This window comes from Procambarus clarkii, chromosome 6 (genome assembly GCF_040958095.1).
Source record: "Procambarus clarkii isolate CNS0578487 chromosome 6, FALCON_Pclarkii_2.0, whole genome shotgun sequence".
Taxonomy (NCBI): Eukaryota; Metazoa; Arthropoda; class Malacostraca; order Decapoda; family Cambaridae; genus Procambarus; species Procambarus clarkii.
The window spans coordinates 37,227,952-37,249,496 of NC_091155.1; the positions used below are offsets into that span (position 1 = coordinate 37,227,952).

General features: G+C 45.5%; 1 protein-coding gene across 3 annotated transcripts in view; it reads left to right on the top strand.

Annotated features, from left to right (window-relative positions):
* Positions 1–21,545, top strand: part of LOC123754107 (pyruvate dehydrogenase phosphatase regulatory subunit, mitochondrial) — a 118,746-nt gene that overhangs the window by 57,012 nt on the left and 40,189 nt on the right. For all 3 annotated transcript variants that reach the window (XM_045736291.2, XM_045736292.2, XM_069308333.1), the window contains exon 8: positions 19,432–19,601. In XM_045736291.2, coding sequence (XP_045592247.2) covers positions 19,432–19,601 — 170 coding nt within the window. The remainder of the gene's footprint in view (positions 1–19,431; positions 19,602–21,545) is intronic.

The following is a 21,545-nucleotide window of genomic DNA, read 5'->3' on the forward strand; positions in this document are numbered from 1 at the left end:
GCCCACTTCAGCAACTTCCTTCAGCTTATAAGCACGCTTCAGCCACTTCCTTCAGCTTATAAGCATGCTTCAGCCACTTCAGCTTATAAGCATGCTTCAGCCACTTCCTTCAGCTTATAATCATGCTTCAGCCACTTCCTTCAGCTTATAAGCACACTTCAGCCACTTCCTTCAGCTTATAAGCCCACTTCAGCAACTTCCTTCAGCTTATAAGCATGCTTCAGCAACTTCCTTCAGCTTATAAGCATGCTTCAGCCACTTCCTTCAGCTTATAAGCCCACTTCAGCCACTTCCTTCAGCTTATAAGCATGCTTCAGCCACTTCCTTCAGCTTATAAGCCCACTTCAGCAACTTCCTTCAGCTTATAAGCACACTTCAGCCACTTCCTTCAGCTTATAAGCCCACTTCAGCCACTTCCTTCAGCTTATAAGTCCACTTCAGCCACTTCCTTCAGCTTATAAGCATGCTTCAGCAACTTCCTTCAGCTTATAAGCCCACTTCAGCAACTTCCTTCAGCTTATAAGCCCACTTCAGCAACTTCCTTCAGCTTATAATCATGCTTCAGCCACTTCCTTCAGCTTATAAGCCCACTTCAGCAACTTCCTTCAGCTTATAAGCACACTTCAGCCACTTCCTTCAGCTTATAAGCACACTTCAGCAACTTCCTTCAGCTTATAATCACGCTTCAGCCACTTACTTCAGCTTATAAGCATGCTTCAGCAACTTCCTTCAGCTTATAAGCCCACTTCAGCCACTTCCTTCAGCTTATAAGCACACTTCAGCCACTTCCTTCAGCTTATAATCATGCTTCAGCAACTTCCTTCAGCTTATAATCACGCTTCAGCCACTTCCTTCAGCTTATAAGCATGCTTCAGCAACTTCCTTCAGCTTATAAGCCCACTTCAGCCACTTCCTTCAGCTTATAAGCACACTTCAGCCACTTCCTTCAGCTTATAAACACACTTCAGCCACTTCCTTCAGCTTATAATCATGCTTCAGCCACTTCAGCTTATAAGCATGCTTCAGCCACTTCCTTCAGCTTATAAGCATGCTTCTGCCACTTCCTTCAGCTTATAAGCCCACTTCAGCAACTTCCTTCAGCTTATAAGCACACTTCAGCAACTTCCTTCAGCTTATAAGCCCACTTCAGCAACTTCCTTCAGCTTATAAGCCCACTTCAGCAACTTCCTTCAGCTTATAATCATGCTTCAGCCACTTCCTTCAGCTTATTAGCCCACTTCAGCAACTTCCTTCAGCTTATAAGCACACTTCAGCCACTTCCTTCAGCTTATAAGCACACTTCAGCAACTTCCTTCAGCTTATAATCACGCTTCAGCCACTTCCTTCAGCTTATAAGCATGCTTCAGCAACTTCCTTCAGCTTATAAGCCCACTTCAGCCACTTCCTTCAGCTTATAAGCACACTTCAGCCACTTCCTTCAGCTTATAATCATGCTTCAGCAACTTCCTTCAGCTTATAATCACGCTTCAGCCACTTCCTTCAGCTTATAAGCATGCTTCAGCAACTTCCTTCAGCTTATAAGCATGCTTCAGCCACTTCCTTCAGCTTATAATCATGCTTCAGCCACTTCCTTCAGCTTATAAGCCCACTTCAGCCACTTCCTTCAGCTTATAAGCCCACTTCAGCAACTTCCTTCAGCTTATAAGCCCACTTCAGCAACTTCCTTCAGCTTATAAGCACGCTTCAGCCACTTCCTTCAGCTTATAAGCATGCTTCAGCCACTTCCTTCAGCTTATAAGCATGCTTCAGCCACTTCCTTCAGCTTATAAGCATGCTTCAGCCACTTCCTTCAGCTTATAATCATGCTTCAGCCACTTCCTTCAGCTTATAAGCACACTTCAGCCACTTCCTTCAGCTTATAAGCCCACTTCAGCAACTTCCTTCAGCTTATAAGCATGCTTCAGCAACTTCCTTCAGCTTATAAGCATGCTTCAGCCACTTCCTTCAGCTTATAAGCCCACTTCAGCCACTTCCTTCAGCTTATAAGCATGCTTCAGCCACTTCCTTCAGCTTATAAGCCCACTTCAGCAACTTCCTTCAGCTTATAAGCACACTTCAGCCACTTCCTTCAGCTTATAAGCCCACTTCAGCCACTTCCTTCAGCTTATAAGTCCACTTCAGCCACTTCCTTCAGCTTATAAGCATGCTTCAGCAACTTCCTTCAGCTTATAAGCCCACTTCAGCAACTTCCTTCAGCTTATAAGCCCACTTCAGCAACTTCCTTCAGCTTATAATCATGCTTCAGCCACTTCCTTCAGCTTATAAGCCCACTTCAGCAACTTCCTTCAGCTTATAAGCACACTTCAGCCACTTCCTTCAGCTTATAAGCACACTTCAGCAACTTCCTTCAGCTTATAATCACGCTTCAGCCACTTCCTTCAGCTTATAAGCATGCTTCAGCAACTTCCTTCAGCTTATAAGCCCACTTCAGCCACTTCCTTCAGCTTATAAGCACACTTCAGCCACTTCCTTCAGCTTATAATCATGCTTCAGCAACTTCCTTCAGCTTATAAGCACACTTCAGCCACTTCCTTCAGCTTATAAGCACACTTCAGCAACTTCCTTCAGCTTATAATCACGCTTCAGCCACTTCCTTCAGCTTATAAGCATGCTTCAGCAACTTCCTTCAGCTTATAAGCCCACTTCAGCCACTTCCTTCAGCTTATAAGCACACTTCAGCCACTTCCTTCAGCTTATAAGCACACTTCAGCCACTTCAGCTTATAAGCACACTTCAGCCACTTCCTTCCGCTTATAATCATGCTTCAGCAACTTCCTTCAGCTTATAAGCACACTTCAGCCACTTCCTTCAGCTTATAAGCATGCTTCAGCCACTTCAGCTTATAAGCATGCTTCAGCCACTTCCTTCAGCTTATAAGCATGCTTCAGCCACTTCCTTCAGCTTATAAGCCCACTTCAGCAACTTCCTTCAGCTTATAAGCACACTTCAGCAACTTCCTTCAGCTTATAAGCACACTTCAGCAACTTCCTTCAGCTTATAAGCCCACTTCAGCAACTTCCTTCAGCTTATAAGCACACTTCAGCAACTTCCTTCAGCTTATAAGCACACTTCAGAAGCTTCCTTCAGCTTATAAGCACGCTTCAGCCACTTCCTTCAGCTTATAAGCACGCTTCAGCCACTTCCTTCAGCTTATAAGCCTACTTCAGCAACTTCCTTCAGCTTATAAGCACACTTCAGCCACTTCCTTCAGCTTATAAGCACGCTTCAGCCACTTCCTTCAGCTTATAAGCACACTTCAGCAACTTCCTTCAGCTTATAAGCCCACTTCAGCAACTTCCTTCAGCTTATAAGCACACTTCAGCCACTTCCTTCAGCTTATAAGCATGCTTCAGCCACTTCCTTCAGCTTATAAGCATGCTTCAGCCACTTCTTTCAGCTTATAAGCCCACTTCAGCAACTTCCTTCAGCTTATAATCATGCTTCAGCCACTTCCTTCAGCTTATAAGCCCACTTCAGCAACTTCCTTCAGCTTATAAGTACTCTTCAGCCACTTCCTTCAGCTTATAAGCACACTTCAGCAACTTCCTTCAGCTTATAATCACGCTTCAGCCACTTCCTTCAGCTTATAAGCATGCTTCAGCAACTTCCTTCAGCTTATAAGCCCACTTCAGCCACTTCCTTCAGCTTTTAAGCACACTTCAGCCACTTCCTTCAGCTTATAATCATGCTTCAGCAACTTCCTGCAGCTTATAATCACGCTTCAGCCACTTCCTTCAGCTTATAAGCATGCTTCAGCAACTTCCTTCAGCTTATAAGTCCACTTCAGCCACTTCCTTCAGCTTATAAGCACACTTCAGCCACTTCCTTCAGCTTATAAGCACACTTCAGCCACTTCCTTCAGCTTATAATCATGCTTCAGCAACTTCCTTCAGCTTAATAGCACACTTCAGCCACTTCCTTCAGCTTATAAGCATGCTTCAGCCACTTCCTTCAGCTTATAAGCATGCTTCAGCCACTTCCTTCAGCTTATAAGCATGCTTCAGCCACTTCCTTCAGCTTATAAGCCCACTTCAGCAACTTCCTTCAGCTTATAAGCACACTTCATCAACTTCCTTCAGCTTATAAGCCCACTTCAGCAACTTCCTTCAGCTTATAAGCCCACTTCAGCAACTTCCTTCAGCTTATAAGCACACTTCAGCAACTTCCTTCAGCTTATAAGCACACTTCAGCAACTTCCTTCAGCTTATAAGCACGCTTCAGCCACTTCCTTCAGCTTATAAGCACGCTTCAGCCACTTCCTTCAGCTTATAAGCCCACTTCAGCAACTTCCTTCAGCTTATAAGCACACTTCAGCCACTTCCTTCAGCTTATAAGCACACTTCAGCCAGTTCCTTCAGCTTTTATTCACGCTTCAGCCACTTCCTTCAGCTTATAAGCATGTTTCAGCAACTTCCTTCAGCTTATAAGCCCACTTCAGCCACTTCCTTCAGCTTATAAGCACACTTCAGCCACTTCCTTCAGCTTATAATCATGCTTCAGCAACTTCCTTCAGCTTATAATCATGCTTCAGCCACTTCCTTCAGCTTATAAGCATGCTTCAGCAACTTCCTTCAGCTTATAAGCCCACTTCAGCCACTTCCTTTAGCTTATAAGCACACTTCAGCCACTTCCTTCAGCTTATAAGCACACTTCAGCCACTTCCTTCAGCTTATAATCATGCTTCAGCAACTTCCTTCAGCTTATAAGCACACTTCAGCCACTTCCTTCAGCTTATAAGCATGCTTCAGCCACTTCCTTCAGCTTATAAGCATGCTTCAGCCACTTCCTTCAGCTTATAAGCATGCTTCAGCCACTTCCTTCAGCTTATAAGCCCACTTCAGCAACTTCCTTCAGCTTATAAGCACACTTCATCAACTTCCTTCAGCTTATAAGCCCACTTCAGCAACTTCCTTCAGCTTATAAGCCCACTTCAGCAACTTCCTTCAGCTTATAAGCACACTTCAGCAACTTCCTTCAGCTTATAAGCACACTTCAGCAACTTCCTTCAGCTTATAAGCACGCTTCAGCCACTTCCTTCAGCTTATAAGCCCACTTCAGCAACTTCCTTCAGCTTATAAGCACACTTCAGCCACTTCCTTCAGCTTATAAGCACACTTCAGCCACTTCCTTCAGCTTATAAGCACGCTTCAGCCACTTCCTTCAGCTTATAAGCACACTTCAGCAACTTCCTTCAGCTTATAAGCACGCTTCAGCCACTTCCTTCAGCTTATAAGCACACTTCAGCAACTTCCTTCAGCTTATAAGCCCACTTCAGCAACTTCCTTCAGCTTATAAGCACGCTTCAGCCACTTCCTTCAGCTTATAAGCCCACTTCAGCAACTTCCTTCAGCTTATAACCATGCTTCAGCCACTTCCTTCAGCTTATAAGCATGCTTCAGCAACTTCCTTCAGCTTATAAGCCCACTTCAGCAACTTCCTTCAGCTTATAAGCCCACTTCAGTAGCTTCCTTCAGCTTATAAGCACGCTTCAGCCACTTCCTTCAGCTTATAATCATGCTTCAGCCACTTCCTTCAGCTTATAATCATGCTTCAGCCACTTCCTTCAGCTTATAATCATGCTTCAGCCACTTCCTTCAGCTTATAATCATGCTTCAGCCACTTCCTTCAGCTTATAATCATGCTTCAGCCACTTCCTTCAGCTTATAAGCATGCTTCAGCCACTTCCTTCAGCTTATAATCATGCTTCAGCCACTTCCTTCAGCTTATAAGCACACTTCAGCAACTTCCTTCAGCTTATAAGCATGCTTCAGCCACTTCCTTCAGCTGATAAGCACGCTTCAGCCACTTCCTTCAGCTTATAATCATGCTTCAGCCACTTCCTTCAGCTTATAATCATGCTTCAGCCACTTTCTTCAGCTTATAAGCACACTTCAGCCACTTCCTTCAGCTTATAATCATGCTTCAGCCACTTCCTTCAGCTTATAAGCACACTTCAGCCACTTCCTTCAGCTTATAAGCCCACTTCAGCAACTTCCTTCAGCTTATAATCATGCTTCAGCCACTTCCTTCAGCTTATAATCATGCTTCAGCCACTTTCTTCAGCTTATAAGCACACTTCAGCCACTTCCTTCAGCTTATAATCATGCTTCAGCCACTTCCTTCAGCTTATAAGCACACTTCAGCCACTTCCTTCAGCTTATAAGCCCACTTCAGCAACTTCCTTCCGCTTATAAGCACGCTTCAGCCACTTCCTTCAGCTTATAATCATGCTTCAGCCACTTCCTTCAGCTTATAAGCCCACTTCAGCAACTTCCTTCAGCTTATAAGCATGCTTCAGCCATTTCCTTCAGCTTATAAGCATGCTTCAGCCACTTCCTTCAGCTTATAAGCATGCTTCAGCCACTTCCTTCAACTTATAAGCCCACTTCAGCAACTTCCTTCAGCTTATAAGCATGCTTCAGCCACTTCCTTCAACTTATAAGCCCACTTCAGCAACTTCCTTCAGCTTATAAGCATGCTTCAGCCACTTCCTTCAGCTTATAAGCACGCTTCAGCCACTTCCTTCAGCTTATAAACACGCTTCAGCAACTTCCTTCAGCTTATAAGCATGCTTCAGCAACTTCCTTCAGCTTATAAGCACGCTTCAGGCACTTTCTTCAGCTTATAAGCATGCTTCAGCCACTTCCTTCAGCTTATAAGCATGCTTCAGCAACTTTCTTCAGCTTATAAGCATGCTTCAGCCACTTCCTTCAGCTTATAAGCATGCTTCAGCAACTTTCTTCAGCTTATAAGCATGCTTCAGCCACTTCCTTCAGCTTATAAGCATGCTTCAGCAACTTTCTTCAGCTTATAAGCATGCTTCAGCAACTTCCTTCAGCTTATAAGCCCACTTCAGCAACTTCCTTCAGCTTATAAGCCCACTTCAGCAATTTCCTTCAGCTTATAATCATGCTTCAGCCACTTCCTTCAGCTTATAAGCCCACTTCAGCAACTTCCTTCAGCTTATAAGCACACTTCAGCCACTTCCTTCAGCTTATAAGCACACTTCAGCAACTTCCTTCAGCTTATAATCACGCTTCAGCCACTTCCTTCAGCTTATAAGCATGCTTCAGCAACTTCCTTCAGCTTATAAGCCCACTTCAGCCACTTCCTTCAGCTTATAAGCACACTTCAGCCACTTCAGCTTATAAGCACACTTCAGCCACTTCCTTCCGCTTATAATCATGCTTCAGCAACTTCCTTCAGCTTATAAGCACACTTCAGCCACTTCCTTCAGCTTATAAGCATGCTTCAGCCACTTCAGCTTATAAGCATGCTTCAGCCACTTCCTTCAGCTTATAAGCATGCTTCAGCCACTTCCTTCAGCTTATAAGCCCACTTCAGCAACTTCCTTCAGCTTATAAGCACACTTCAGCAACTTCCTTCACCTTATAAGCACACTTCAGCAACTTCCTTCAGCTTATAAGCCCACTTCAGCAACTTCCTTCAGCTTATAAGCACACTTCAGCAACTTCCTTCAGCTTATAAGCACACTTCAGCAGCTTCCTTCAGCTTATAAGCACGCTTCAGCCACTTCCTTCAGCTTATAAGCACGCTTCAGCCACTTCCTTCAGCTTATAAGCCCACTTCAGCAACTTCCTTCAGCTTATAAGCACACTTCAGCCACTTCCTTCAGCTTATAAGCACGCTTCAGCCACTTCCTTCAGCTTATAAGCACACTTCAGCAACTTCCTTCAGCTTATAAGCCCACTTCAGCAACTTCCTTCAGCTTATAAGCACACTTCAGCCACTTCCTTCAGCTTATAAGCATGCTTCAGCCACTTCCTTCAGCTTATAAGCATGCTTCAGCCACTTCTTTCAGCTTATAAGCCCACTTCAGCAACTTCCTTCAGCTTATAATCATGCTTCAGCCACTTCCTTCAGCTTATAAGCCCACTTCAGCAACTTCCTTCAGCTTATAAGTACACTTCAGCCACTTCCTTCAGCTTATAAGCACACTTCAGCAACTTCCTTCAGCTTATAATCACGCTTCTGCCACTTCCTTCAGCTTATAAGCATGCTTCAGCAACTTCCTTCAGCTTATAAGCCCACTTCAGCCACTTCCTTCAGCTTATAAGCACACTTCAGCCACTTCCTTCAGCTTATAATCATGCTTCAGCAACTTCCTGCAGCTTATAATCACGCTTCAGCCACTTCCTTCAGCTTATAAGCATGCTTCAGCAACTTCCTTCAGCTTATAAGTCCACTTCAGCCACTTCCTTCAGCTTATAAGCACACTTCAGCCACTTCCTTCAGCTTATAAGCACACTTCAGCCACTTCCTTCAGCTTATAATCATGCTTCAGCAACTTCCTTCAGCTTAATAGCACACTTCAGCCACTTCCTTCAGCTTATAAGCATGCTTCAGCCACTTCCTTCAGCTTATAAGCATGCTTCAGCCACTTCCTTCAGCTTATAAGCATGCTTCAGCCACTTCCTTCAGCTTATAAGCCCACTTCAGCAACTTCCTTCAGCTTATAAGCACACTTCATCAACTTCCTTCAGCTTATAAGCCCACTTCAGCAACTTCCTTCAGCTTATAAGCCCACTTCAGCAACTTCCTTCAGCTTATAAGCACACTTCAGCAACTTCCTTCAGCTTATAAGCACACTTCAGCAACTTCCTTCAGCTTATAAGCACGCTTCAGCCACTTCCTTCAGCTTATAAGCACGCTTCAGCCACTTCCTTCAGCTTATAAGCCCACTTCAGCAACTTCCTTCAGCTTATAAGCACACTTCAGCCACTTCCTTCAGCTTATAAGCACACTTCTGCCAGTTCCTTCAGCTTTTATTCATGCTTCAGCCACTTCCTTCAGCTTATAAGCATGTTTCAGCAACTTCCTTCAGCTTATAAGCCCACTTCAGCCACTTCCTTCAGCTTATAAGCACACTTCAGCCACTTCCTTCAGCTTATAATCATGCTTCAGCAACTTCCTTCAGCTTATAATCATGCTTCAGCCACTTCCTTCAGCTTATAAGCATGCTTCAGCAACTTCCTTCAGCTTATAAGCCCACTTCAGCCACTTCCTTTAGCTTATAAGCACACTTCAGCCACTTCCTTCAGCTTATAAGCACACTTCAGCCACTTCCTTCAGCTTATAATCATGCTTCAGCAACTTCCTTCAGCTTATAAGCATGCTTCAGCCACTTCCTTCAGCTTATAAGCCCACTTCAGCAACTTCCTTCAGCTTATAAGCACACTTCATCAACTTCCTTCAGCTTATAAGCCCACTTCAGCAACTTCCTTCAGCTTATAAGCCCACTTCAGCAACTTCCTTCAGCTTATAAGCACACTTCAGCAACTTCCTTCAGCTTATAAGCACACTTCAGCAACTTCCTTCAGCTTATAAGCACGCTTCAGCCACTTCCTTCAGCTTATAAGCCCACTTCAGCAACTTCCTTCAGCTTATAAGCACACTTCAGCAACTTCCTTCAGCTTATAAGCACACTTCAGCCACTTCCTTCAGCTTATAAGCACACTTCAGCCACTTCCTTCAGCTTATAATCATGCTTCAGCAACTTCCTTCAGCTTATAATCATGCTTCAGCCACTTCCTTCAGCTTATAAGCATGCTTCAGCAACTTCCTTCAGCTTATAAGCCCACTTCAGCCACTTCCTTTAGCTTATAAGCACACTTCAGCCACTTCCTTCAGCTTATAAGCACACTTCAGCCACTTCCTTCAGCTTATAATCATGCTTCAGCAACTTCCTTCAGCTTATAAGCACACTTCAGCCACTTCCTTCAGCTTATAAGCATGCTTCAGCCACTTCCTTCAGCTTATAAGCATGCTTCAGCCACTTCCTTCAGCTTATAAGCATGCTTCAGCCACTTCCTTCAGCTTATAAGCCCACTTCAGCAACTTCCTTCAGCTTATAAGCACACTTCATCAACTTCCTTCAGCTTATAAGCCCACTTCAGCAACTTCCTTCAGCTTATAAGCCCACTTCAGCAACTTCCTTCAGCTTATAAGCACACTTCAGCAACTTCCTTCAGCTTATAAGCACACTTCAGCAACTTCCTTCAGCTTATAAGCACGCTTCAGCCACTTCCTTCAGCTTATAAGCCCACTTCAGCAACTTCCTTCAGCTTATAAGCACACTTCAGCAACTTCCTTCAGCTTATAAGCACACTTCAGCCACTTCCTTCAGCTTATAAGCACGCTTCAGCCACTTCCTTCAGCTTATAAGCACACTTCAGCAACTTCCTTCAGCTTATAAGTACGCTTCAGCCACTTCCTTCAGCTTATAAGCACACTTCAGCAACTTCCTTCAGCTTATAAGCCCACTTCAGCAACTTCCTTCAGCTTATAAGCACGCTTCAGCCACTTCCTTCAGCTTATAAGCCCACTTCAGCAACTTCCTTCAGCTTATAACCATGCTTCAGCCACTTCCTTCAGCTTATAAGCATGCTTCAGCAACTTCCTTCAGCTTATAAGCCCACTTCAGCAACTTCCTTCAGCTTATAAGCCCACTTCAGTAGCTTCCTTCAGCTTATAAGCACGCTTCAGCCACTTCCTTCAGCTTATAATCATGCTTCAGCCACTTCCTTCAGCTTATAATCATGCTTCAGCCACTTCCTTCAGCTTATAATCATGCTTCAGCCACTTCCTTCAGCTTATAATCATGCTTCAGCCACTTCCTTCAGCTTATAATCATGCTTCAGCCACTTCCTTCAGCTTATAAGCGTGCTTCAGCCACTTCCTTCAGCTTATAATCATGCTTCAGCCACTTCCTTCAGCTTATAAGCACACTTCAGCAACTTCCTTCAGCTTATAAGCATGCTTCAGCCACTTCCTTCAGCTGATAAGCACGCTTCAGCCACTTTCTTCAGCTTATAAGCACACTTCAGCCACTTCCTTCAGCTTATAATCATGCTTCAGCCACTTCCTTCAGCTTATAAGCACACTTCAGCCACTTCCTTCAGCTTATAAGCCCACTTCAGCAACTTCCTTCAGCTTATAATCATGCTTCAGCCACTTCCTTCAGCTTATAAGCCCACTTCAGCCACTTCCTTCAGCTTATAAGCCCACTTCAGCAACTTCCTTCCGCTTATAAGCACGCTTCAGCCACTTCCTTCAGCTTATAATCATGCTTCAGCCACTTCCTTCAGCTTATAAGCCCACTTCATCAACTTCCTTCAGCTTATAAGCATGCTTCAGCCACTTCCTTCAGCTTATAAGCATGCTTCAGCCACTTCCTTCAGCTTATAAGCATGCTTCAGCCACTTCCTTCAACTTATAAGCCCACTTCAGCAACTTCCTTCAGCTTATAAGCATGCTTCAGCCACTTCCTTCAACTTATAAGCCCACTTCAGCAACTTCCTTCAGCTTATAAGCATGCTTCAGCCACTTCCTTCAGCTTATAAGCACGCTTCAGCCACTTCCTTCAGCTTATAAACACGCTTCAGCAACTTCCTTCAGCTTATAAGCATGCTTCAGCAACTTCCTTCAGCTTATAAGCACTCTTCAGGCACTTTCTTCAGCTTATAAGCATGCTTCAGCCACTTCCTTCAGCTTATAAGCATGCTTCAGCAACTTTCTTCAGCTTATAAGCATGCTTCAGCCACTTCCTTCAGCTTATAAGCATGCTTCAGCAACTTTCTTCAGCTTATAAGCATGCTTCAGCCACTTCCTTCAGCTTATAAGCATGCTTCAGCAACTTTCTTCAGCTTATAAGCATGCTTCAGCCACTTCCTTCAGCTTATAAGCATGCTTCAGCAACTTTCTTTAGCTTATAAGCATGCTTCAGCCACTTCCTTCAGCTTATAAGCATGCTTCAGCCACTTCCTTCAGCTTATAAGCCCACTTCAGCAACTTCCTTCAGCTTATAACCATGCTTCAGCCACTTCCTTCAGCTTATAAGCATGCTTCAGCAACTTCCTTCAGCTTATAAGCCCACTTCAGCAACTTCCTTCAGCTTATAAGCCCACTTCAGTAGCTTCCTTCAGCTTATAAGCACGCTTCAGCCACTTCCTTCAGCTTATAATCATGCTTCAGCCACTTCCTTCAGCTTATAATCATGCTTCAGCCACTTCCTTCAGCTTATAATCATGCTTCAGCCACTTCCTTCAGCTTATAATCATGCTTCAGCCACTTCCTTCAGCTTATAATCATGCTTCAGCCACTTCCTTCAGCTTATAAGCATGCTTCAGCCACTTCCTTTAGCTTATTATCATGCTTCAGCCACTTCCTTCAGCTTATAAGCACACTTCAGCAACTTCCTTCAGCTTATAAGCATGCTTCAGCCACTTCCTTCAGCTGATAAGCACGCTTCAGCCACTTCCTTCAGCTTATAATCATGCTTCAGCCACTTCCTTCAGCTTATAATCATGCTTCAGCCACTTTCTTCAGCTTATAAGCACACTTCAGCCACTTCCTTCAGCTTATAATCATGCTTCAGCCACTTCCTTCAGCTTATAAGCACACTTCAGCCACTTCCTTCAGCTTATAAGCCCACTTCAGCAACTTCCTTCAGCTTATAATCATGCTTCAGCCACTTCCTTCAGCTTATAAGCCCACTTCAGCCACTTCCTTCAGCTTATAAGCCCACTTCAGCAACTTCCTTCCGCTTATAAGCACGCTTCAGCCACTTCCTTCAGCTTATAATCATGCTTCAGCCACTTCCTTCAGCTTATAAGCCCACTTCAGCAACTTCCTTCAGCTTATAAGCATGCTTCAGCCACTTCCTTCAGCTTATAAGCATGCTTCAGCCACTTCCTTCAGCTTATAAGCATGCTTCAGCCACTTCCTTCAACTTATAAGCCCACTTCAGCAACTTCCTTCAGCTTATAAGCATGCTTCAGCCACTTCCTTCAACTTATAAGCCCACTTCAGCAACTTCCTTCAGCTTATAAGCATGCTTCAGCCACTTCCTTCAGCTTATAAGCACGCTTCAGCCACTTCCTTCAGCTTATAAACACTCTTCAGCAACTTCCTTCAGCTTATTAGCATGCTTCAGCAACTTCCTTCAGCTTATAAGCACGCTTCAGGCACTTTCTTCAGCTTATAAGCATGCTTCAGCCACTTCCTTCAGCTTATAAGCATGCTTCAGCAACTTTCTTCAGCTTATAAGCATGCTTCAGCCACTTCCTTCAGCTTATAAGCATGCTTCAGCAACTTTCTTCAGCTTATAAGCATGCTTCAGCCACTTCCTTCAGCTTATAAGCATGCTTCAGCAACTTTCTTCAGCTTATAAGCATGCTTCAGCCACTTCCTTCAGCTTATAAGCATGCTTCAGCAACTTTCTTTAGCTTATAAGCATGCTTCAGCCACTTCCTTCAGCTTATAAGCATGCTTCAGCCACTTCCTTCAACTTATAAGCATGCTTCAGCCACTTCCTTCAACTTATAAGCATGCTTCAGCCACTTCCTTCAACTTATAAGCATGCTTCAGCCACTTCCTTCAACTTATAAGCATGCTTCAGCCACTTCCTTCAGCTTATAAGCTGCAAACACACAACGCCTTGAAGCTCCCAACAGTTTTTGGCATTCCATTTATCTTGTGTTGCTCTATTTGTATATTTTATTTAAGTCATTTTGATAGGCATCTGAATATTCTGGGTCTCTTCTTTTTCTCCTGTAGAATTACTGCAAATATGTTTATCTCCATATAAAAAGATCATTATTGGTACAGGAAATGTAGATGTTTATCTCTCAGAATGTTTGGTAATATGTTTATTGTTTGTGATGTGTACTCACCTAGTTGTACTCACCTAGTTGTGTTTGCGGGGGTTGAGCTCTGGCTCTTTGGTCCCGCCTCTCAACCGTCAATCAACAGGTGTACAGATTCATGAGCCTATCGGGCTCTGTCATATCTACACTTGAAACTGTGTATGGAGTCAGCCTCCACCACATCACTTCCTAATGCATTCCATTTGTCAACCACTCTGACACTAAAAAAGTTCTTTCTAATATCTCTGTGGCTCATTTGGGCACTCAGTTTCCACCTGTGTCCCCTTGTGCGTGTTCCCCTTGTGTTAAATAGACTGTCTTTATCTACCCTATCAATCCCCTTCAGAATCTTGAATGTGGTGATCATGTCCCCCCTAACTCTTCTGTCTTCCAGCGAAGTGAGGTTTAATTCCCGTAGTCTCTCCTCGTAGCTCATACCTCTCAGCTCGGGTACTAGTCTGGTGGCAAACCTTTGAACCTTTTCCAGTTTAGTCTTATCCTTGACTAGATATGGACTCCATGCTGGGGCTGCATACTCCAGGATTGGCCTGACATATGTGGTATACAAAGTTCTGAATGATTCTTTACACAAGTTTCTGAATGCCGTTCGTATGTTGGCCAGCCTGGCATATGCCGCTGATGTTATCCGCTTGATATGTGCTGCAGGAGACAGGTCTGGCGTGATATCAACCCCCAAGTCTTTTTCCTTCTCTGACTCCTGAAGAATTTCCTCTCCCAGATGATACCTTGTATCTGGCCTCCTGCTCCCTACACCTATCTTCATTACATTACATTTGGTTGGGTTAAACTCTAACAACCATTTGTTCGACCATTCCTTCAGCTTGTCTAGGTCTTCTTGAAGCCTCAAACAGTCCTCGTCTGTTTTAATCCTTCTCATAATTTTAGCATCGTCCGCAAACATTGAGTGAAATGAATCGATACCCTCCGGGAGATCATTTACATATATCAGAAACAAGATAGGACCGAGTACAGAGCCCTGTGGGACTCCACTAGTGACTTCACGCCAATCGGAGGTCTCACCCCTCACCGTAACTCTCTGCTTCCTATTGCTTAGATACTCCCTTATCCACTGGAGCACCTTACCAGCTACACCTGCCTGTCTCTCCAGCTTATGTACCAGCCTCTTATGCGGTACTGTGTCAAAGGCTTTCCGACAATCCAAGAAAATGCAGTCCGCCCAGCCCTCTCTTTCTTGCTTAATCTGTGTCACCTGATCGTAGAATTCTATCAAGCCTGTAAGGCAAGATTTACCCTCCCTGAATCCATGTTGGCGATTTGTCACGAAGTCCCTTCTCTCCAGATGTGTTACCAGGTTTTTTCTCACGATCTTCTCCATCACCTTGCATGGTATACAAGTCAAGGACACTGGCCTGTAGTTCAGTGCCTCTTGTCTGTCGCCCTTTTTGTATATTGGGACCACATTCGCCGTCTTCCATATTTCTGGTAGGTCTCCCGTCTCTAGTGACTTACTATACACTATGGAGAGTGGCAGGCAAAGTGCCTCTGCACACTCTTTCAGTACCCATGGTGAGATCCCATCTGGACCAACAGCCTTTCTAACATCCAGATCCAGCAGGTGTCTCTTGACCTCCTCTCTCGTAATTTCGAACTCCTCCAAGGCCGCCTGGTTTACCTCCCTTTCTCCTAGCACAGTGACCTCACCCTGTTCTATTGTGAAGACCTCCTGGAACCTCTTGTTGAGTTCCTCACACACCTCTCTGTCATTCTCTGTATACCTGTCCTCGCCTGTTCTAAGTTTCAATACCTGTTCTTTCACTGTTGTTTTCCTTCTGATGTGACTGTGGAGTAGCTTTGGTTCGGTCTTGGCATTGTTTGCTATATCATTTTCAAAATTTTTCTCTGCTTCTCTTCTCACCCTGACGTACTCATTCCTGGTTCTCTGGTATCTCTCTCTGCTTTCTGGTGTTCTGTTATTCCGGAAGTTCCTCCACGCCTTTTTGTTCAGTTTCTTCGCTTCCATACATGCCCTATTATACCATGGATTCTTCTGTTGCTTCTCGGATTTTTCCCTTTGGGCCGGGATGAACCTGTTTACTGCCTCCTGACACTTTTGGGTAACATAGTCCATCATACCCTGTACAGACTTGTCTCTGAGGTCTGTGTCCCAAGGTATTTCACTTAGGAAACTTCTCATCTGTTCATAATTCCCCTTTCGGTATGCCAGCCTTTTAATTCCTAGTTCTTTTTGGGGGGAGATAAGTCCTAGCTCTACCAGGTACTCAAAGTTCAATACACTGTGGTCACTCATTCCCAAGGGCGCTTCCATCTTAACTTCCCTTATATCCCATTCATTTAGGGTAAATATCAAATCAAGCATTGCTGGTTCATCTTCTTCTCTCATTCTTGTTGGTTCTTTGGTGTGCTGGCTTAGAAAGTTTCTTGTTGCCACGTCCAGCAGCTTAGCTCTCCATGTTTCTGGTCCTCCATGCGGGTCTCTGTTCTTCCAATCTATCTTCCCATGGTTGAAGTCTCCCATAATTAGTAGTCCAGATCCATTCCTGCTAGCAACAGAAGCTGCTCTTTCTATTATGTTAATGGTGGCCATGTTGTTTCTATCATATTCCTGTCTAGGTCTTCTGTCATTTGGTGGTGGATTATATATGACTGCGACTATAATTTTTTTCCCTCCATTTGTTACAGTACCTGCTATGTAGTCACTGAAACCTTCACAGCCCTGAATATCCATCTCCTCAAAATCCCAGCCTTGTCTTACCAGCAGAGCTACACCACCCCCACCTCTTCCTTCCCTCTCTTTCCTCATAACATAATAGTCCTGTGGGAACACTGCATTTGTTATCGTTTTCGTGATCTTTGTTTCTGTGAGGGCTATTATGTCTGGGTTTTCCTCTAGTACCAGTTCTCCAAGCTCATTTGCTTTATTTGTAATTCCATCTATGTTTGTGTACATCGCTTTGAGGCTCACTTTCTTCTGCCCCTTCTCAAATCGCCTCCTTGGTGAGTGTTCTGCTGGTGGGGGAGGCTGTTCCATGGGTGTGAGGACCTGTGAGGTGGATAACAAGGTCTCAGAGGATACTGGGATGAGGGGCGGGGGATCCAGTGAAGGGGGAGGGACAGGGAGGGTATGGGGTGAAAGGGGAGGGAGGACGGGAAGGAAAGGGGGGGAGGGAGGACTCGGGAGGAGGGGAGGGGTAGAAGGGTGGGGATTGGGTGTGGGGGGAGGGAGATTTTGCTGAACATTTGAGTGGGGGCAGGGAGGGTTTGGGGTAGGGGGGTTTTCTATGCAGTGGAGGGAGGCGGGGTTGTCCTCCCTTCTGGTGTTACTGGGTAGCTGGTTGTGGGTTCCCCCCTCGCCTCTGGGGGTGTTGGGTTGGGAGCTGTGACTTCCTGGTTTTCCCCTCTCGCCCTGCGCCTCTTCCTTGCTTCTGCCGCCACGGCTCTCTCCTCCCTTGTCATGTCTCTCTGGAGGAATACATTTTTTAATTTTCCCACGTTTTTGAGGGAGCTCTTCCTTGATAGGATCTTCTCCTTTGTGTTCTCGTTTGCAAACACTATCTTTATCATTCGGTCTCGGTCTTTGTTGTACCGGCCTAGCCTGAAAACCTTCTCAATGCTATGCTCAGCCCCTTCCATGTCTAGTGCCTTTAGTACTTCATTCACTGCTGCTTTGTCCTTGTCACTCCACTCTGTCCTATTAGATCCTTCCTGCTCCTTAATACCCACAGCAACCACTGATCTGTTCCTTTCCAGCAGTTGGCTAGTGGAGCGTGCCGCCTCCTGCGAGGTGGCTGCTTTCATGGCCACCTCCATCACTGCAGTCATTACTTCAGAGTTATTTTTTTTTAGTATTTCCGCAAATGTTGCTTTTATTGTGGCATTCTCATCCAGAAAACTATTACCACCTTCTCCCTGGGTGGTTTTCTGATTTTCAGCCTCGATACCATTTTCTTTGAGGGCTCTAATCTCCTCCTTTGCTGCTGTCAGCTCTCTTTTCAGGTTGCTTATTTCATTCTTCATTTCCTGCATCATTTCTTGCATCTCACTCTTGATGTCCTCCAGAAACTGGGCGAACATTTCCTTCATCTCGTCACCTTGGCTCTTTCCTGTTCCCCTGGGACTTCTGGCTGCCATGCTTGACCCTGTTGGGATGGGGGAGGGAGAGAGAGAGAGAGAGGAAGAGAGAGAGAAAGAGAGAGAGAGAAAGGGAGTGATAAAGGGAGAGATAAATGGGTGGGTGGGGGGGATCCGACCCTTCCACTGAAGTGAGAAGAAAGTAGAAGGGGGGGGGGGGAGGAGATGGAGAGAGAGGCGGGAGGGAGAGAGAGGAGAGGGAGAGAGTGGGTGAGGGAGAGAGCGGGTGAGGGAGAGAGCGGGTGAGGTGTGTGTGTGTGTGTGTGTGGGCAGAGAGGGAGGGGGAAGGAAAGAGAGGGAGGGAGGGAGAGAGGGAGGGAGAGAGAGAGGGAGGGAGAGAGAGAGAGAGAGAGAGAGAGAGAGAGAGAGAGAGAGAGAGAGAGAGAGAGAGAGAGAGCAGGAGAGAGAGAGCAGGAGCGAGATAGTGGGAGAGGGAGAGAGGGAGTGGGAGAGAGGGAGAGTGGGGAGGGGAAGAGTGCGTGTATGGGCGATGCGGGGGACTGGGGGTGGGGGGGGGGAGATGGCGACTAAGTCAGGTCAGGTCCGATGGTGCAGTCAAGATGGGGGGGGGGATAGTAAGGTCCTATCCCAGATGCCTTTTCCCCTGACTGGACAATTGTGTGTGTGTGTGTGTGTGCATGCGTGTGTGTGTGTGTGTTTTAGCGTGTGCACACTTGTGTGCGTGTATGTGTCAAGATATCCCTTATGCGTTACCTCTGCCTAAATGAGCCACTCTGAGATTTTTAAATATATATGATATCCTGAACGAGAATTTGATAATCTTTTACCTCAATCTGTACACCTGATTAATTGACCAGAGAGGGGTACATACCAGTCTGCCTCCCGCTCACACAACCAGATGAGCGATGTATGATGACGATGGTTATCCGTCGTTGTCTCCCACTAGGTGATTCACTAAGTGCTGGTAGATTGATGAGGTCGTTCTTCTCTTTCAACACAAAGCTCTGGAGTCAGTCACTGTATCGTTATGTGACAGTTCACTAATTCACTGTACCACTGATCACAGTCACCACTCAACAGCACAATCAGGTAGCTCCACGGCGGGTCGTCCCACCCGGTCAGGTCACACACTTACATGCACCGGTGATGCCCTAGCTCCACTTTTGGTTTCTTCGCCAAATCTTCGCACTATCACTAGCGATATGACTATGCTATGTTGCACCCTGCTAGCTACACACTGCGAGAGGCCAAATACTATGATCTAGCCTCTATACTCCTTCAATGTCCCGAGAAATTGACGAATTTCCGCGGACCTCGCTAATCGTGTGTGTTCCCTACCTTCTCGCGCGCGCTATATGTATGTATTAACACGATGTACTGAACGGGGTGAGAATAGCTTGAGCTACCTCATCCTTTTGTGTGTATTTTACCTCAATAAACTTATTTCGATTTCAATTATTGGTACTATTGGCACCTGGACGATCATCAAGTTGATAATGGTCCACGACGGACCAAAACGTCGTTGTTTCTTAATCTTCTGGTGTGTGGTTTGGTCATCATATCTTGAGTCATGTTGTTGTGACTCATTGTCTGTATATCATGTTATATAATGTGTGTAATATTAACCCCCTAAGTGTTTCTTGTTGTACAGGTCAGTTGCATCAGCGTGAGTTGCTTGAGGATTGGGATCACTTCCATGTCTTACTGAAAGAGATGCTGCATCGCGCTCCTATAATGAAGAATTGTGTCCTTGGCCGTCTCTATAACACTGCATGTGCGTTTTCAATGGACCACAGATGGATAGTTGGATTGGTGCCTGAGGTATGTGCTTAACTGAAGTGATTTGAATAACGTGTTTGCTCTCATAGTCAGTGTCCAGGGGCCAGATTCACGAAGCAGTTACGCAAGTACTTACGAACCAGGGGCCAGATTCACGAAGCAGTTACGCAAGTACTTACGAACCAGGGGCCAGATTCACGAATCAGTTATGCAAGTACTTACGAACGTGTCCATCTTTCCTCAATCTTTGACGGCTTTGGTTACATTTATTAAACAGTTTACAAGCATGAAAACTTGCCAATCAACTGTTGTTATTGTTATAAACAGCCTCCTGGTGCTTCAGAGCTCATTAACTGTTTAATAATTGTAAACAAAGCCGTCAAAGATTGTGAAAAGATGTATTGGTTCGTAAGTGCTTGCGTAACTACTGCGTGAATCTGGCCCCAGGTTCGTAAGTGCTTGCGTAACTGCTGCGTGAATCTGTCCCCAGGTTCGTAAGTGCTTGCATAACTGCTGCGTGAATCTGTCCCCAGGTTCGTAAGTGCTTGCGTAACTACTGCGTGAATCTGGCCCCAGGTTCGTAAGTGCTTGCGTAACTACTGCGTGAATCTGGCCCCAGGTTCGTAAGTGCTTGCATAACTGCTGCGTAAATCTGGCCCCAGGTTCGTAAGTGCTTGCATAACTGCTGCATGAATCTGTCCCCAGGTTCGTAAGTGCTTGCATAACTGCTGCATGAATCTGTCCCCAGGTTCGTAAGTGCTTGCATAACTGCTGCGTGAATCTGTCCCCAGGTTCGTAAGTGCTTGCATAACTGCTGCGTGAATCTGTCCCAGGTTCGTAAGTGCTTGCATAACTGCTGCGTGAATCTGTCCCCAGGTTCGTAAGTGCTTGCATAACTGCTGCGTTAATCTGTCCCCAGGTTCGTAAGTGCTTGCGTAACTACTGTGTGAATCTGGCCCCAGGTTTGTAAGTGCTTGCATAACTGCTGCGTGAATCTGTCCCCAGGTTCGTAAGTGCTTGCATAACTGCTGCGTGAATCTGTCCCCAGGTTCGTAAGTGCTTGCGTAACTACTGCGTGAATCTGTCCCCAGGTTCGTAAGTGCTTGCGTAACTACTGCGTGAATCTGGCCCCAGGTTCGTAAGTGCTTGCATAACTGCTGCGTTAATCTGTCCCCAGGTTCGTAAGTGCTTGCGTAACTACTGCGTGAATCTGGCCCCAGGTTCGTAAGTGCTTGCATAACTGCTGCGTGAATCTGTCCCCAGGTTCGTAAGTGCTTGCGTAACTACTGCGTGAATCTGGCCCCAGGTTCGTAAGTGCTTGCATAACTGCTGCGTTAATCTGTCCCCAGGTTCGTAAGTGCTTGCATAACTGCTGCGTGAATCTGTCCCCAGGTTCGTAAGTGCTTGCATAACTGCTGCGTGAATCTGTCCCCAGGTTCGTAAGTGCTTGCGTAACTACTGCGTGAATCTGGCCCCAGGTTTGTAAGTGCTTGCATAACTGCTGCGTGAATCTGTCTCCAGGTTCGTAAGTGCTTGCATAACTGCTGCGTGAATCTGTCCCCAGGTTCGTAAGTGCTTGCGTAACTACTGCGTGAATCTGTCCCCAGGTTCGTAAGTGCTTGCGTAACTACTGCGTGAATCTGGCCCCAGGTTCGTAAGTGCTTGCATAACTGCTGCGTTAATCTGTCCCCAGGTTCGTAAGTGCTTGCGTAACTACTGCGTGAATCTGGCCCCAGGTTCGTAAGTGCTTGCATAACTGCTGCGTGAATCTGTCCCCAGGTTCGTAAGTGCTTACGTAACTACTGCGTGAATCTGGCCCCAGGTTCGTAAGTGCTTGCATAACTGCTGTGTTAATCTGTCCCCAGGTTCGTAAGTGCTTGGCATAACTGCTGCGTGAATCTGTCCCCTGCTATCCTAGGGACACAGCAGATTCCAGCCAGGGTGTGTTTGAGATTCTCATTCCCAATGCACTGGAGGTGTTGAAAC